Below are 14,619 nucleotides of genomic sequence, written 5' to 3'. Positions count from 1 at the left end.
TTTTTTTTTTTTTTTCGTCTTCTTTGAATCTGTCCATCTCGTTTTTTTTTTTTTCTTCGTTGAAATTCCCACCCCTCTATCATTCTTCTTTCTTAAACTACAGGCGCTGCTGCTGCGAGAAAATGGAGCGGAGTTCATTCACGATGAGATTGCGCTGCGTGGTCTTGTCGGCTCCCACCGGCGGTGAGGCCCGCCGCGGGGCACTCGTCGGCCGCGAGGTCGGCACCTCCACCGCGACGCCGGCCGCCGTCATGTCGTGTTGGGCCTCCGCAATCAACCGGATTTGTTCCGCCTTGCGGTCCATCACGTTGGCGAGTCGACTCAACGTGGCGGTGACGACCTCCGGGGAAATATCTTCGCGTGCGGCCCGCTCCACCGTTTCCTTATATTGCTGGTGAAGACCATTTAACTCATCCTGCAGTTCCTGGCGGACTTCGGCAATGGCATCATTTCTTCTTCCGCCTTCAAGTGCAACCGTCGGTTGGGTGCGAGGCGTCACGCCCATGGCAGAACGGGAGTGTGGTCGTCCCTGTTCACCGCCGTGAGGTGTGGGAACAGGAACTGTACTAGTCGTGATGGTGGCATTACCCTCTTGATTGTGGCCTACACCGCCTTGTCGAATATCACGTTGAATAGAAGAATACGTTGGATCTCTATATGTATGTCTCGCACTGTTGGATCGAAGTGCAGAAGATGGTCGACTCTCCCTCTGTCGGGTATTACCAGATCGATGGGAGTTATCTACATGATCGAATGTATACTTCACCCCATTGCTACCTTGACGAACCACACAACGACGACGTCCACTCATACTACTATTACGTTTATGTCTCTCTGATGTCAATCGACTGACATCTCCATTACGTAAATGTGATCTGTTTTCTCCATTTGCTTCCCGGGTATGTGTTATTTCCCCTATGGCTTGTTCCAATTGAAGGTTTCTGTCAAGTGCTGCCTCTTTCTCAACACGAAGCTCTTCAATAGAGGTGAGAAGTGTACGACGTCGTTTTTGTTCTTCTTGTAATTCCTGGCGTAATTTTTCCACTTCAGTAGCTAAAGCATTTTCCCGTTTTTGTGCAGTTTCACATTCCTTTGCGAGCATTTCCTCTAATTCTGTACGAAATGTCCCCAAATCTTTTCTACTTTCCTCTAATGTAGTTTGAAGTCTTGTTTTCTCTGCTATGGCCCGTTGCACCATCTCTTGCAATTCCTTTTCCCGTTGTCGATGATTCGCCCGTTCTTGTTCCAACTGATGTTCGACATCTTGTTTATATACCTCGTGAGCCCGCAGTGCCTTCTCATACTGATCTTGATGATGATTGCGGTCCTGTTCGAGTCGGCGTATTTTCTCCTGCAGTGCCTGTAATGCGAGAACGATGGACTTTGTATCCCCAACACTCATGCCGAGACCAGAGCGCTGCAGACTGCTGCTGGTACTCTCCATGGAGTGGTTCACAGAGGTTACGTGGGAAGACATCACGTGGTTTATTTTCTTTTCTTTTTTCTTCTTTTTATATATATATATATTTTTTTTTTTTCTCTCTGGTTAATCTTGTCTGTTTGTTTCTTTTTTTTTTCTTTTCTTTCGCTTCTCCTTCCTTGTCAGTACTCTCTGCTGTTCAGTGGAAGAATTTGATGGGAAAAAAAAAAAAAAAAGAAGGTATGGAAGGAGGGGGAATTTGTTTAATATCCCTTTTTTTTTTTTTTAATTTCCTTCCCCCCTCTTTTTTTTTTTTTTTCGTCTCTTGATTTTCCCTTTCAAATATTATACTTATCGCTAACGTCTACAGTAGAAAGAAAAGAATGAAGATAAATAGCATGAACCAACCTTCCCAATGGAAAAGTAGATAGAATATATACATATATATGTATACAAATGGATGAGAATGAAAAAAAAGGTTCAAAGAAAAAAAAAATAAAAGAACACAAACACCACAAGTAGAAGAAAGAAGAGAATAAACACACGCAACAAGAGGACGAAAATATATATATATATATAAAGAGGGAGTTTCTGGGAATTTGCCCATGTCTTTATAGTAACCAAACACATTGAAATAACAACATCAAGAACAACGAGAAATGCCGAGAGAGAATTAATCAAAAGTAACTTGAGATATCATTTGATATCATCTCTCTCTTTCTGTTTCTCTCTCTCTCTCTCTCTCTTCCTTTGTATAAATGATTTTGTACACACAAGCAGGAATACGCACAGAGCAGCAAATTAAAGCAACAGCAGCAACAACAACAAGAAAAAAAAAAAAAAAGAGACATCTTTCGTTCACAGTTGTCATCACTTCACCCCCTCCCCTATAATGACAAACAAACCAACAAACGGTAGCAATTTAAAACATTTCAAATTACATTCATCACTAAAGAGAGAGAGAGAAAGATCATAAGAATAATAATGTCGGCAGTTTTGCAGCTCGGAAATAAGAACAAAAACAAACAACAAAAAAAAAAACATATAGCAAAATATTTCCCAAGTAATTTTTTAAGTTCAGGAGAAATTCCCCATTTTTTTTTTTTTTTTACTGATTATATCTATCCTCTTATTCATTTTTTTCCCACCCCTCACCTCTATGTTTCTCCTTTCTTTTTTTTTTTTGTATACAATCAATTTTATGATACATGTACGTATCATGTAGCTGAACAACATTGGCGCAAAAACTCTTCGATAACCGAACGTTGTGCAGTTATTTCCTCTATTTGAGACTGAAATTCACGAGTATCCATAGCTTCTTCAAATATTTCCCGCAATTCTAATTCCCTTTGGGCCCAAATACCACTCATCAAACTCACAGCACTTTTTCTATTATGCGAAGAACTAGACCCTGTAATACCTGTAAAAGTAGCAGTATTAGTTGTTGTTGTGGTAGTCGTAATAGTAGTAATAATAGTCGTATTCGTACTAACAGGAACAGAAGAGGATGGAGGTGGAGAAGTAAAATGTAAACCACCATTGTCAACTGCTACACGTACAAGATTATCTGGATCTGCGTAAATACAATCTACACAGAGCAGACAACCTACAACAACGGATCGAACTTCATCTGTAACAGGAGTTTCTGAAATATACGGGAGAACTTCTTCAGCAGTTGAGAGTAAACCTTCTAATAAAGGAAGGAGAGCAAATTTAAATACTGCTGTTTTTACAGAATATGCTGATCGTGTTTCCGCTTCACTTGCTGCAGCATCTATTGTATTAAGCCAAAAATCATCTAAATCCAATACACTTTCTGATGTATCATTCCATTTAAATTTAATAAGATTACCACGAAAGACATGAATTTGACGAATAATAGCCGAAATAGCACAAAAAGTTGAATCCCGTCCCGTACCTTTTAAACGTGATAAAGATCGACGTCTGGGAGATCGCGGTGATCGTGGTGTATATGTCTGTGTAGCTCCCAATCCATTTATAGTACTAGTACTTCGAGCTCTAGGAGAAAATATTGTAAAATGAATAGGTGGGGACGTTATAGCTTTCCAGAGAAGCCAATATTTTCGTCTCAGTGAATGTTCAGCGAATAAATTCATTACTTTTGACTTTAATTTCAAATTCGCTTTCTTGTCTAAAATTTTTGAAAATTCTAACGCTTTTTGTTTCATCTTTCGTGTGCGTATACCAACTACCCATTTTGTAAAATATACACCTTGCATCTTTATAGCATGACCATTTGCAAGAACTTCTGCTACCTGAGAAAGTTTTCTTAATCGTTTTTTCCGCATTTGACGTAAAACATATTGTCTAGAAAAATAATCACGATGATGAAGCCAAAGTCCAAAAGCCCTACGAGTTGCATGTAGTGCATCTAATATAGCACATTGTAAAACAAGAGACTTTATACGATTTCCTACAACGTTATAAAGAGAGTAATAATTATCTCTTTGAGCTTGACGAATTAATACAGCCTTTTGACGATACTGTTTTAATGCTTCTATTCGTACAGCAAGAGAAACTTCACGTGACTTGGCATATTCATCTAGAGAACATCTACCATCAATAATAGTAATGAGACTCTTCTTATTCTCTACATCATCATGATCATCATCATCATCATCATGATCAAGTTCTTCTCTTATGGAATGAGATACTCTTGGTTTAGAAGTTCTCATTAGGTTAAACTCCTGTAAAATAGAAATAGGAGTAAAACTTACAAAATGAGCAGGTGGATATTTTTTACACTCTTTATGAACCTCCAATCTAAAAGGACGTCCCTTCATAAGGGCCATTTCACGTTGTAAACGTTTCCATTCTGCTTCACTAGGAGGTCCAAGAGCCTTTTCAGCAGAAGGATGAGGTACACGTGTAACGACTGTTTTACTTTCAGTACTAAAAATTGAAAGGAGTCCATCATTTCTTGCAACCCACAGCTGATGTCGTGAATGATCAATATACATTAATACGATAGGCTGTGAATGACGTTCTAATATGTGTCTTCTAAAAACCACATTAAAATTAAACGATGGAGATTCTGGAATAGGATTTTCTTCATTAATACGCCATATACGTGATGCACGATTTACACTTTCAGCATTAGCTTTAGGTACACATTGCATATTCATAACTGTACCTTCTACTGCAAGATAAAATTGTAATTTTTCAAAAGTGAAAAATAATGCTCGTTCATCACTTAGTTGATAAAAAGAATTAGCTAATTGACGACGACGTACTTCTTCTTCTGTGGGTTGTTCTAGTAAAGAGTACTGCATTTCAGGTGGATCAGGTAAACGACGCATTGTAACTGTTATAATAGAAGGAAGATCTACAGCAATTCCAGTTACAGTTCCACCATCTATAAGATCCATCTGACATTTCGCTTTCCTACTGTAAATATCATTAAAAGAACGATGTTCATTTATCCACTCATTATCCATTGTATCACAAGCAGCAGAACGTGAAGAATTTACAGTACCATAAATTGAGGCTCGTCCACTTGTACTACGACAACTAGAAACAGAATGTGGTGCAACCGTATTCTTCTTAGAATTCCATTGAACCATCCACGTATCTTCTTCCACCATTTCTGCTACAGCATCACTAGATGTAGCCCTTTTACTTCGTAGTGTACTTTTTCTCCCATTTTCTAATTTTGTAGTAGTACGACGTCTACTACTAGCACAATATGGACTTATATTATTATTACTATTATCACAATTGGTTTTATTTTTGTAACCATTAGTAGTACTAGTAGTAGTAGCAGTAGTAGTAGTAGTATCAACAGTATTAGTAATTTTTTGCAGTACTGTTTTTCTAGGGGTATAAAGTGATTTTTTCGGTTCTGTAAGGGTAGGTCGACGACTTGAACAAAATCCACTAAGAGTGCTCAGTGTTGTATTCGTTCTTTTAGAAGCAGAACTGGGTGCAGCTCGAGGAGATGCAGCTAAACTTTTGGTACGTTGTTTTATTGGATGATCTGAGCTATCGTTAAGACCACTTAAATTTCTTGATATAGGTCCTTCTGAACCTTTTTTCGTTCTTAGTAATAAAGAAGAAGATTGTGTAGATTGTGTACAAAAAGATCCTGTAGTTGTTTTTGACCGTTTTGCCGACTGAGTAATAGTTCCACCTCCCTTTACTGTAGAGTTTCGGAGTGTACTAAGCCTACCTGGACTTGGTGGGACTGTTGCAGACATACGAGTTCGTTCTTTTCCCCCTTTTTTCACACTTCGCTGTGTACTATGTGGTGTTTTTACAGCCATTGATCCTTCTTCTGTACGTGTCTTGGTCTGTTTTTTATGTCGCTTCTCTACTGTAGTTCCTGGGGAAAGTGGTAAAGGTGAACCATACGTATTATTTGGGTGTGAAAAGGAGAGGGATCCACTTCTACTGTCTGCTACGCTACTCACATTTGCTGTTTGATTGGTGGTCTGCCGTGTGTGTCGTCTTCGTGGACTTACCGAGTGGTTGGTGATACTCTCCCCCCGCGATGACCCGCGAGATCGTGCGGAGGTGGGTGTGTTCTGCCCCGTGCGGGTGCCGGCGGTGCAGCGGGCGACCTCCTCGTCCAAGTCCCAGAGATGCACGCGGCCGTGGACGTCGCCGGCGACGAGGAGGTTCACGCGGCGCCGCTGGACGGGCTCCGGCGCGAGGGGCGGCAGCAGGCGCTCGAGTTCGCCCTCCACCTCCCGCATCTCCCGCTCCGACAGCCGCAACACCCGCCGGTGCTCCTCCCGCCGCTCCCAGCGGGTCGACGGCTGCACCGCCCGCCGCGCGCGGAGAAGCGCCGGGGCCGACGGCTCCTTCGGGTCGCGCGTCATGGCGACAACATCGCGCGGCTTCTCGTAGCCGGCGGTCGTCACTAACGTACTCGTCCAGGCGAGTGCCCGCAGTCCGCCCACGCTGCCCTTCAACTTGAAGAGCGGGCGGACCTTCACCATCGTGCAGGTAGACCGCACCGTGCAGCCAGTCACCCCAGACGATGGCTTCACAGAAAAGGTCACAACATCTCCACGCAGAATGGAGGTGGGCGAGTGAAGACCATACGGCGCCGATACATCACGGTGCGAAGATACACGCATTTCTTCCATACGACGATAAATTTTCTGCACATCCCACACCACCACACAAGAATCTTCTGAAGCAGTACAAACAAGTGATAAATGTTCACGTTCTTCAGAACATGCACGAGAGGTTGCAGCCGTTAATTCATGTATACAACTACTTAAACGGTTTGTCGTTACTAAATCAGTGGTTTTATTATCCTCATGACAAGGACTACGTTTAATAGCTACAACAGCTGCGGTATGATACTTTGGAAGTTCATAAACAAGATCAGCTAATTCACCTTTTGCTAATAATGCAGAACGATCTTGTTCTCGTATTCGTCTAGGATCTGCAGGAAATAATCGAATAGAACCATCTACAAAACCTACCCAAACATAATCTGTATTAATAAGAGAAGATTCTCGTACAGATAAAATATCTCGTGGTTCATCAATTGGAATAACATCTAATTGATGATTAATAAATCCACGAAATGGTGCATGTAGTAAAGAAGAAACAAAAACATGCAATTTAGGTTCTGTTATCTTCATTATTACACTACCAGTGATGGCATCCATAACAGTAATTCCACCCTCAATAGAATTTTCCACTGACCATATAGTTGGATTAGGTGTATGACAACCTCGTACTTCTTCATCTAGACGACATGTATCTAAAGTGAGGGGTCCATCCACTCGTTGAACAGACGCTCGACGATGTTCCCGTGATGTGATTAATCGTTTTAAAGCTACCTTTACATCATTTAATCTGGGAAGAATACGGACACAACACATCAAACGTGCCCTAAAACCCTTTAAATTAAAAGGTGATTCAACATCACATGATAACAAAATTTGGTCGCTACTCTTAACATTTTTTTCTTTAACATCCTTCAATTCTCCAGCACATTGAGGAGAAGAATTCGCAGCTGCAGTTGTTGATACTGTCATTTTTACATGCGACATGACGGAAGAGAAGAATAAAAAAATTTAATAAAAACGACGCTACAAATTAACTAAAGTAACGAGTAAAAAACACGAAGCAACCCACTCAAAGAAAAAAAGAAAAAAAAAAAAAAACAATAATGTGCCAGAACCCACTAATATAGTCGAGTACTTTCTTATCTTTCTTCTAAAAGTCCGACTACTTAAAAAAAAAAAAGGAATAAAAGAAAGAAGCAAAAAAAGGGTATTGAGAAAAGTTATCACAACTGATTTCAATATCAAACAACATGGGAAGAGAGTTCACAATTTCAAGGTCAAATAAAAAGCATTAACAAACTAAAAAAAAAAAAAAACTAAAACGAAAAAAAAAAGAAGAGGAGGTGATGTGCCAAGAAGGTCCGTACACTTTTACAAATGTACCACCACTACATACACACACACACACACACACAACACGTTACTGTAAGAGAGAAAAACAAAAAAAATCTCTCACTTTTATTTTTCCTTTTCTCGTTCCAGTAGTCCTCTGAAGAACGAAAGGCAAAAAATAAAAACTTATTAGTTTTACTTTTTTTTTTTTCTGTATATTTTTTAATTTCCTTGCTCTTCACTTTTGCTTTAAATTCTATGAATGTATGTTTTATTCTTTTTTTCTTTCACTTCTCTATGGGTTAACTAACAATAATCTGTGACCCTCACCATGATGAGAGGTGGGGAAGGTTGACTGCATAAAAAACAAAAAAACAACAACAACAAAAGAAAAGGTGCTTCACTTGGGGTAAGAGTAAAACAATATATATATATATATATATATATATATACTCTCATTGGTATCAAAATAATATGTGTTAATCATATTCCTGAGTCGCAATAAAAACCTCATCACGATCCAATTCACCTGCAAGAGATGAGAGAAGATCATCTTTTACTCTTACAGTCTCTGTTTCCTTAGCTTTAGATGATTGTGGATCCGGCACACGTGTGGTCTCCACGGGTTCTGGTGTGGAGGAGGCCATACTTAATGCCACTCCGTTTTCATTACACCGCACGTGCCAACCATCTTCAGTAATAACACGATTGGGAAGTACCGGCAGCTTTTCGGATAGACGTCGTCGAGACCGTGATCGGGAAGCACTTCCCTTCGGTGAATTTATTATCAATTGTTCGTCTCCTCCTCCTTGTTGTTGTTGTTGTTGTTGTTGAATAAATTCTTCTGTTGTTTCTCCATTTTGTATTCCCTCGCGTGGTCGTTTGGTATTCTGTATAGGTGTTGCACCTCCTACATCCTCCAATCTCGCGGCTCGACGAATAGCGGAGATAAAAAGACGTGCATTTGGATCTGTACTTGCCGCAAGTTTCTCATTTGCAGACAGTGACTGTGCAATCGCAAGAGCATCACCCTTTAAGAGTTTAGGACAATAGGCCACAATGGCTTGTAGGAATGCGGGATCTGTAGAAGTTGCGAAATCCATACCAAATCGAACAATACTGATACAGGAAGAATAATATTTATCAGGTAAAGGCCAATGCATAGAGGAGAGTTTTAATCCCATTTGATAAAGTGCATCAGAGGAGTAATTATAGGCGGCAACAAGAATAGACTTTTCAAGTGCAAAACTATCACCACTACAATCACGTAATGTACGAAATAAATTTCTGAAAATATCTGCAATTGTTTTTGTAGGTGCATTTGACCATTGAACTAATATACGCGGAGCCACTTCTTCTGCGAGTCTATGAAGTAAAAGTAATCGTACCATACCTGCCGTTACACGAAGTTGAGATGCCTCAAGATGAGATAACTCACGACGAGATTTGGCAATAACACTTAATGGAATAGCAGCATCACGATATTGTTGTTCAGCATCTCTGAGTTTATCTTTTGCCGCTCGTACTTCAGAAGAAAGAAGTTCTGATAATTCACCAAATTTCTCTAAAAGTACATCTTGTTCCATTTGGGACATACTGTAATACTTTAATGAACAAAGATCACAGAGACTTACCATACTTTCAACAAAAAGCGAAATAAAACCTTCATGATTTATCTTTTCAGAGTTCATAGACCATATTTGGTAAATACATGATAATAACTCACCAATCATTTGGTTTACCATATTAGTAGATACTTCATTCTTCTTTTCTGATATTTCCTGTTCTTGTTCTTGTTCTTCTTGTTCTTGTTGTTGTTCTGCACCAAGTTGCCAAAAGATACACCGAACTGAAGTTAATAAAATCAAACGTAAAAGTTCAGGAGAAGTATCTGGTTTACTGTACTGTACAATAGATGCTTTAAATAATCCCCATTGATCTACCACAGAAACAAGAGAAGATAAAATACTAAGACGACTCCAAACATGTAATAATTCCTTTTCATCTACATGACTGTTTGACCTGGGATTTATTTTTTGAATAGAAGAAAATTGTTTAAGTATCTGTTTAACAAGTTCCTGAAGTTGAGTTATTCCTTCACTTTTCATAGGATGATCCTCAAAAGCAATTGCCAACCATGCTGAAGTGACTTGTCCAAGTTGTATATCTTCACAAGAAGGAAGTGCAGCTGTACTCTTACGTAATAAAGAAATAAGAGTTTTAATTTGTGTTACTTGTTTTACAGAAGTAAAAGCATTAAAATTCATAACAGCAATAACAGAAGATACACCACATAAAATATTTACATCTCCTCTATGTTTTTCAAGAACTTCTGGTAATAAAATACCAACATCACAACTTAAAGAAATTTCCATTGTATCTGTATTGGATGATTTACCTGATGTAGATTTCTTTATTATACCTTGACGACGATCTTCTTTAGGAATTGGACCAATATCAAGTCGTCCACGCATTTTTTCAAGTAAAGCAGAAGCCATTCCTAAACCTACCATAACTTCATTAACATCATCTGCCGTAATAAGATCAAGAATAGGAGAATATTCTTGAAGTAAAGATGGAAGTTCTTGTGAAGATGTATAAAGAGCATCAATAAGATATCGTTCAGACATAATCTCATCATATTGTGATCTTAATGTAGAAGCAAAGGCACAAAGAAGTTCCATCCCAGCTTTCTGATAAGCAATAGTATTATTTGCATTTACAGAAATACGAGATTCAATAAAAACTTTAAGAAGAACACCTGCTTCACGACGAATAGTAGGACGTTCATCAAATAAAGTTAATAATACACGATCAATCATTTCATTATCAATAAGTTCTTTTCCTTCAGCTTCTTCACCATATACACGAAGAATGAGAACAATAACTCCAATAGCTAATTCAGCACATCGCATATTAACATCACTGCACATTTCCACAAGTCTGTTAGCAAAATATTGAAGAAATAAAAACATACGATTACCACTTTCTGGAGTAGACATAAGGGCTTTTTGAATCATTGTAAGAGCTTCAGCACGAATTTCTGGTTTTTTATCATATAAGGCCATACCAAAATAACGAAAATATTTATTTTCTGCAAATTCTTCATCATATTTTAAAATCCAATCTTCAAGATTTTCAAGAACCAAATGTCTTATCTCAGGTGCAACATCTCGAGGTCTTTGATGAATAGCTTGAGATATAATATGATTACGTAATCCAATAATAGTTTGAATATTCTCTTGAAGAATACCCACTTCTTCTCTTTGTTGTTGTTGTTGTTGTTTTTGTTGTTTTTTCCCACGTCCATGAGATGGTAGACGGTTATTTAAGTCACGAATTAAACCATTAAGAGATCCTACAATGCTAAGAAGAGCAACTATAGAAGTGTGACGAAAACAACGAGCCTTACTTTCACTCATTGCAATAATCCAACGTAATATAGTGGGAAAAAGTACACCATCTAGTAATACATTACATGTATAACTAATATCTACCAATCGTTTAAAGAATTGTCGGTAGGATGTACGAAAAACACGATACTTTGGATCTTTCTTTACCAAAGGATAAACAGCCGCATTTTCCGGAACACGAGCGTATAATTCCTCCAATAAAGTTGATATCTCCACATCATCCTTAAGTGCACTTGCATCCAATTCAGCTTGAATAGATCCAGAAGCTTTAGCCGCAAGGTTCAAAATAGCACAGCAAACACTATCTTTACTGCCATCATTGTAAATACGAAGAAGTTCATTCACCACATGTTCTGCTGATGCCCCTTCCATGAGTGCGTTAAAGAGAGAATTCCCAAGAGAAGTTCCATCATCCTGCATGAGAACAGATCCCACTTCATTCGTAGCTGTTACCTCTTGTGTGGCTTCCACAGAAGCTTGAGTGCTCATCACGTTATCTGTTGCTGTTGGGGTGGTGGTCTTTACACGCTTAGGTGCCTTTTTAGTATTACGTTTTCCAGCCACCATATCTGATAAAATTGTATTGTTTATAAATAAATAATATTCTTCTTATAAAAATAATAACAAAACAAAAAAAGAGGAACTTGAAAATGAGAAAAAAAAAAGAAAAAAAAAGATAAGCTTAAATGTTCCTATATGCGTCTATGTCAGTATGTATGGTGCCGCTATGTCTCAACGTTTATCTCTGTTGTGTACGCCCTTAATTTTATGGCTTCTTCCTATCAATTTATCATTCACAAGTATACAGATAAATCAAAAAAACAAAAACAAAAAGGAACAACAACAAGAAGAAATCAAAAAACAAGTTAAGTCATCATCATCATCATAATCATACAGGATTTAATCCTTTCAACCTTTACCCAATTACACCAAAAATAATAATAAAAAAAAACAATAATAAAGAAACACACACACACACAAACACACCAAAGGAGCAACTTAGGAGTTACTACTACTCCATTAGTAATACCGCTCTAAACACCTAATTCAATTAAGGGATGTATTAACACGAAGTCAATAACAATAATAATAATAATAATAATAATAATAACCAAACACCACAAAACTCCCATCTATCCAACCATTCATTTTACCCACTCAGCAATTCCATCAAAGCTGTAGGCATAGCAGGTGCAGGGACATTCGGCTGTGTTACACGTTGAATATTCGCTGGTGGCGTTGGTTCCTTCAGCAAACCACTCTGTGCCTCTGTGCTACGGTTCATCATTGGCACAACCTGCAGTGTTGGCAGCGGCACAAACACTTCGTCTGGTGAAAGTTCCGTCATCGGCTCTGGAGGAATTAACTGCGGAATCGGCATTGGAGGCTCCAACTCCACCGGAGGTGCAGGTGTGAGGATCGCCTCCACACTCGCAGCGGTAGCCGTCACTACGGTAGTGGTATCCACAACGGCAGGATTTGTATTTATATCACTAGGCTCAAGTGTTAATGTTGTCTGCGGCTCTTCAGTTGATTGTTGTTGTTGTTGTTGTTGTGGAGGAGGAGGAGTTTCTGTTACTTCCTTTGATTTCTGCAGCACCTCCGCGACGTCAAACTCCTCAAACTTGGAGAGAGCCCCGCCGCGCTTTCCATGATCGTCGGAACTAGAGCTGTTTTTGCTCTCTGAGCTGCTTGAGCGCTTCCTCTTCTTTACGGCCTTTCGAGGCATCTTGTTTTCTTTCTTTCTTTCTTTTTGTTATTATTTGTTATTTAAAGAAAGAAAGAAAGAAAACAAATCATTATTATTTTAAAAATATAAAGGAATTACAAAATAAAAGAAAGAATAAATAAACAAAATACAAATATTATGCTTCCAAGCATAAATATATCTTTCTTTCTTTCTTTCTCATACGTTCAATAGAATTGGGAATGGGGGAAAAAAAAAAGCAAAAACGACAAAGCGGATTCCCCTATTTCATCCTTTTTGAATAGCAGTGTTATTCTTTCTTCTTTCTCTTTTCTTCTTGCCGTTGTTGTTTCCTTCTAACTAATCCAACTCTGTTCAGGATCACTCTTTTACAACAGAAAGTGAACACATTTGACCAAAAGGCTTTCCTGGTTTCTTTGTTCTTTGTTTTTTTTTTTTCTTTCCTTTCTCCTTTCTCTTTCTCTTTGTACAAGATGACAAACACTGCATAAGGGGGAAGAAGAACATAAGTGATTGCATCATCTGATGTGGTGGTTCGTCGTTCATCATCATCATCATTGATAATAATAAATAGTAAATTGTCATGGCTGCAGATTCTCTTTCTCTCTCTGTCCCTATATATATATATATATATATATATATATATATATATATATAAAGAGAGAGAGGCGTACACAATAACTTACTCTTCCACATCAAGAGGACGTTCCTCCAGTGTTTCCTCCTCTTCTGCTTCCGCCGCAGGAGGAATATCTTCTGGACGCATTTTAAATCCATCCAAATACTTTCGTGATGCCTCTTCCGTGAGAACTGTGAAGGGAGTATCTTTTCCTACAATGGCAATAGATGTATTGCGGATGTTTAATTCCACACCACCAGAAGTTGCGGCTGCAAGTGCTTTCAAAGCGTGTGTGACCAGGGCGTCAAGTGTACACTCTGGGAAAGATTTAAAGTGTTTTTCCAAATACGTACGTGCCGCCTGTGAACGTAATCCCATAGAAGTTGCCTTAAAATCAAATACATCTCCAGTAGGTGAAGTTTGGTATAAATGTGGTCCCGTACGATCATATCCCGCAATTAAAAGTCCAACACCAAATGGTCGTTTGCCCACCACTTGAATATGTCGCTGATGTTTCTCACCAATCATATCAGACATGATTGGTAAAGGCATATCACTGTCATGCATATAGCGATAGTTCATACACTCTGTGCGTAGAAAACGGGCTAATACACGACCATCCGCAACAAGACCGGCAATTGCCATACCAACATGTTCATCCAATTTAAATACTTTTTCTTGATAAGATGACAATTCCGCAACAGGACTGCGTTTAAGGGCAGTCAAAACAACGTATTCCGTGTTCTTCACTCCAACAGCAGCAGATCCATTGTTTACCGCCTCATTCGCATACTCCACCTGAAATAAACGTCCAGTAGGGCTCCAAGTGGTAGTGTGCGTATCATACTGATTCTTAAACATATTGCTTGATTCGCTTTTTCTTTTCTGTTGATTTTCTGTTCTTCTCTCAGTATTCCTTTTTCTTTTCTTTTTTCTTTTTCGTCTGTGTGTCTGCTTTTTTTTTTTTTTTTACAGCTCCCTTTTGGATTCTACTCCTGTTGATTATTGCTTTATATATCAATATGATTTCCTTCTCGTTTCTTTTACGTTTGATAGTAGTTCTCAAACCAAAGAGAAAT

At 38.7% G+C, this 14,619-nt stretch overlaps 5 protein-coding genes across 5 annotated transcripts; all 5 read right to left on the bottom strand.

The window, feature by feature from the left end:
* Positions 1 to 97: 97 nt before the first annotated feature.
* TM35_000023510 (uncharacterized protein) lies at positions 98 to 1,477 on the bottom strand (the record flags this gene model as incomplete). Its single annotated transcript, XM_029021669.1, has 1 exon — positions 98 to 1,477. One exon carries the CDS (start codon positions 1,475 to 1,477, stop codon positions 98 to 100), a length of 1,380 nt encoding a protein of 459 aa, XP_028887091.1.
* Positions 1,478 to 2,637: 1,160 nt separating this feature from the next.
* On the bottom strand, positions 2,638 to 7,452 carry TM35_000023500 (uncharacterized protein; the record flags this gene model as incomplete). Its single annotated transcript, XM_029021668.1, has 1 exon — positions 2,638 to 7,452. One exon carries the CDS (start codon positions 7,450 to 7,452, stop codon positions 2,638 to 2,640), a length of 4,815 nt encoding a protein of 1,604 aa, XP_028887090.1.
* An 827-nt stretch (positions 7,453 to 8,279) lies between these two features.
* TM35_000023490 (cohesin complex subunit SA-1/2) lies at positions 8,280 to 11,780 on the bottom strand (the record flags this gene model as incomplete). Its single annotated transcript, XM_029021667.1, has 1 exon — positions 8,280 to 11,780. The coding sequence occupies one exon, from the start codon at positions 11,778 to 11,780 to the stop codon at positions 8,280 to 8,282; it is 3,501 nt and encodes a 1,166-aa protein (XP_028887089.1).
* A 583-nt stretch (positions 11,781 to 12,363) lies between these two features.
* On the bottom strand, positions 12,364 to 12,942 carry TM35_000023480 (uncharacterized protein; the record flags this gene model as incomplete). Its single annotated transcript, XM_029021666.1, has 1 exon — positions 12,364 to 12,942. One exon carries the CDS (start codon positions 12,940 to 12,942, stop codon positions 12,364 to 12,366), a length of 579 nt encoding a protein of 192 aa, XP_028887088.1.
* Positions 12,943 to 13,603: 661 nt separating this feature from the next.
* On the bottom strand, positions 13,604 to 14,401 carry TM35_000023470 (putative proteasome alpha 1 subunit; the record flags this gene model as incomplete). Its single annotated transcript, XM_029021665.1, has 1 exon — positions 13,604 to 14,401. One exon carries the CDS (start codon positions 14,399 to 14,401, stop codon positions 13,604 to 13,606), a length of 798 nt encoding a protein of 265 aa, XP_028887087.1.
* Positions 14,402 to 14,619: the final 218 nt, after the last annotated feature.

This window comes from Trypanosoma theileri (assembly GCF_002087225.1).
Source record: "Trypanosoma theileri isolate Edinburgh chromosome Unknown TM35_Tth_2_V1, whole genome shotgun sequence".
Classification (NCBI taxonomy): Eukaryota; Euglenozoa; class Kinetoplastea; order Trypanosomatida; family Trypanosomatidae; genus Trypanosoma; species Trypanosoma theileri.
Note: the sequence above shows the minus strand (reverse complement) of the source record. Positions and strands in the feature narration are given on the sequence as shown.